General features: G+C 53.8%; 1 protein-coding gene and 1 pseudogene across 2 annotated transcripts in view; one reads left to right on the top strand and one right to left on the bottom strand.

The window, feature by feature from the left end:
• Window positions 1-6: 6 nt before the first annotated feature.
• The window catches only part of FKBP10 (FK506 binding protein 10), a 9,171-nt gene continuing 5,812 nt past the window's right edge, over window positions 7-3,365 (top strand). For both annotated transcript variants that reach the window (XM_008071930.2, XM_008071929.1), the window contains exon 1: window positions 7-366. In XM_008071930.2, coding sequence (XP_008070121.1) covers window positions 122-366 — 245 coding nt within the window. In that variant the 5' untranslated portion in view covers window positions 7-121. The remainder of the gene's footprint in view (window positions 367-3,365) is intronic.
• Window positions 2,322-3,017, bottom strand: LOC110596859 (annotated as a pseudogene).

Below are 3,365 nucleotides of genomic sequence, written 5' to 3'. Positions count from 1 at the left end.
GGCTGGGGCGGGAAGGGAGGACAGGAAGAGGGGGAGCCAGCTCCAGGGGAGGGGGGAAGGAGGTTGGCGACGGCGGCTCCCTCGCTCGCCCTCACTGCCGGCAGTCCCAGCTCCGGGCGCGATGTTTCTCGCAGGACCCCCTGGCCACACCCTCCTCCGGCTCCCCCGGCTGCCGCTGCTGCTGCTGCTCGTTCAGGCCGTGGGGAGGGGGCTGGGCCGCGCCAGCCCGGCCGGGGGCCCCCTGGACGATGTGGTCATCGAGAGGTACCACATCCCCATGGCCTGTCCCCGCGAAGTGCAGATAGGTGATTACGTGCGCTACCACTACAATGGCACTTTCGAGGACGGCAAGAAGTTTGATTCCAGGTAACGGGTTCGCGCCCCCAGACTCCCCTCCCCCGAAACGCGGTTCTCTCCCCGGCCTGGTGGTTTCCCCGTAGCTCTTTTAAACTCCTCATCCCGTAATTCATTTTATGATCCCCCAACCCCAGACAGCACCGTCGGGGGCTCCCAGACATCCATTTCCCCAAAGGTAGCCTCCCCCCCCCCCGCTGCCAACTCCAAGCCTTCACCTCTCAGAGGACCCCAATCTCTTCCACACAGGCGCCCCACACCTCCCCGAGTGCTTGCTAATTAAGGTGAACTGCCTAAGTCGTTACCATTGCTGGATTTTAAAACATGGAGGAGGAGGGTGTCCGGGTCTACAGCAGTGGGGGTCGGGGGTGGTCCCTGCTGCATGGGAATCCTGGAGTGGTCTTTCCGCTGGGGTCCCCCTGTCTCCCCACCCACCCTGACTCCCTTTCTGCCCCCCTCTGTTTTCTTCTCTTTTTTTAAGTTTCAAACAAAGTTTATTAGAGAAAGGAGGGAGAAGAGAAATGGAGACATGCCAGAGTTGGCACGGCGAAAACTGCAACCCCCCTCCCGTGTTCAGTGCCTTTGTGGTTAGAGAAGAGGAAACGGGACTTTATTTTGGAGGGGACAGGAGTTTTCAGTAGCCTGGGGGTGGGGCTAAAACAGGGTGGGCATTATAATTAGACTGCAGGATGGACCTTGGGGCAGGGCATGGCACGATGCAGGGGCCCTGTCTACGTGTCACACTGGCGGACATGCCATCCTGGGCTCCTCCTCAGAAGTCTTTCCTGCCGCTCCCTGCAGTTTTCCCAGCACCCTCACCTCCTCCATTTTAGCGCGCCGGCATCCTCCTGTCTTGCCAGCCTTGGGATTTGGGACTGGCTTCTGGTCTGCTCCAGGCCTCTGGGCTGCTCCAGTAAGTCCCTTTTGTTCGTTGGGGGAGGGCAGGGCTGTGCGCCAGCCTCAGGGGTAACCTGGGGTCCTGGTCGCACACAGACCCCCACCCCATACCCAGAGAAGTCAGGCCTTCTGAGACCCTGTTCAGCCCATGGGAACTCAACGGCCATGACTTTGGAGGCAGGCAGTGTGTTGGGTAAGAATCCAAACTCGAGTCCGGGAGCCTGGTCTAAATCCAGGCTATGGCCGTGGACAAGGAATTTTGTCTCCTGAAGCTTCGCTTTCTTAATCTTAAAGATGGAGATCAAAACAGGACCCCCCCGCTGAGGCTGATGCCTCAGATCAGATGATGAATACAAGTGGGCTTCTCCTGGGTCCTGGCGGTCAGCATGCACTAGCTTGGACTCTAAGGAGAACCATAGGCCCAGATGCTGTTTAACTCGCAGAAAGTTGCTGCAAAGCGTGGACCTTCAAAACAGCACTGTGAAGGAAACGGGCCAGACTTAGGACCTGCTCTGTGGGCAGTGCCAGGTCTGAGCAGCAGCCAAGAGTGGGGGAGGGTCTGAGAATTGGGGGTCATCTTTCCTGGCGAGGACTCTGGGAGCCTCGCTGGCCCCTGCTGAAAATCTCCCCTCCTCCCTTTACTTCAGAAAATGTCAAATAAATTAAAAGTGTGTCACTAAAAACAAATAAAAGCCATAGCAATTTTAGAAGAGGTCTTTTCAAAATGTGGACCCAACTCCCATCCCATCTCACTTCTGCCAGCTCTGCCTTCCTTTCCTTGCATAGTGGCAAAAAAACGGACTTGAGAATTCAGCTGATACACATTAACTGTGTGACCCAGGGCAAGTCACTTAGTCTCGCAAGTCTCAGTTTTTGTCATAAGAAAAATGAAAGCTGGGTGCGGTGGTTCACACCTGTCATCCCAGCACTTTGGGAGGCGGAGACAGGAGGATCACTTGAGGCCAGGAGTTCGAGGCTGCAGTGACCTATCATCACACCATTTCACTCCAGACTGAGCAACTGCTTTTTTGAAAGCAGTTTTATAACTTTATTTGATGTACTTAATCAGCGATTAGTTCTCATCCACATTGACTGTCGGTAGATTTTTGAAAGTGGTAACAGGTACATAGATCACCAAAGCATAAAACTTGTTTAGTGAGTCTTCATCCTCATTATGTTTTCTGGACAATCATACACGGATACGGTATGGGAGATTTTTTTTTTTTTGAGTTGGAGTCTCACTCTGTCACCCAGACTGGAGTGCAGTGGCCACTCCCGGCCATCACAGCCTCGACCTGCTGGGCTCTGGCGATCCTTCTGCCTCAGCCTTCCAAATAGCCGGAATTACAGGCATGCACTACCACGCCCAGCTGATTTTTTGATTTATTGTAGAGATGAGGTCTTGCTGCCCAGGCGGGTCTCGAACCCACGGGCTCAGGCAGTCCACTCACCTCAGCCTCCCAAAGTGCGGGATTACAGGCTGAGCCACCGAACCCGGCAGGAGATTTCTTATTCCTTTGGCCCAGACAGCTTTGTTGAGCCTAGTATCAATGCATACATCTGGAGTCCCCACCTCCTTCATGGCAAACTTTTGGCTTTTGGTTCTCTTTGAGTGCCTGAGGGGCACACTTCTTAAAGCCCACTCTATGGATGTGCTTGTGAATGTTGATGGTGTATTCTCGGGTCACCACCTTGTTGATAGCAGAACAACCCTTCTTCTCGCCACCCTTCTTTGTGGGTACCATTCTGCTGGGTACAAGTTGGAAAGGAAGAGTGTGAGGAATTGTGGGAGAAGAGAGACTGTCTCTTAAAAAAAAAAAAAAAAAAAAAGGCCAGGCTCGGTGGCTCAGCCTGTAATCCCAGCACTTTGGGAGGCTGAAGTGAGTGGATTGCCTGAGCAAGTTTGAGACCAGCTGGGGCAACTTGGCGAGACCTCGTCTCCAAAGTAAATAAAAAATTAGCCAGGCGTGGTAGTACATGCCTTAGTCTTCCAGTTACTTGGAAGACTAAGGCAGAAGGATTGCAGCCCAGCAGGTTGAGGCTGCAGTGGCCAGAAGTGTGCCACTGCACTCCAGCCTGGGCGATGGAGTGAGACTCCAACTCAAAAAAAAAAA

Source organism: Carlito syrichta, unplaced genomic scaffold (assembly GCF_000164805.1).
Source record: "Carlito syrichta isolate Samal-C Ts95f unplaced genomic scaffold, Tarsius_syrichta-2.0.1 Scaffold314793, whole genome shotgun sequence".
Lineage (NCBI taxonomy): Eukaryota > Metazoa > Chordata > Mammalia > Primates > Tarsiidae > Carlito > Carlito syrichta.
Note: the sequence above shows the minus strand (reverse complement) of the source record. Positions and strands in the feature narration are given on the sequence as shown.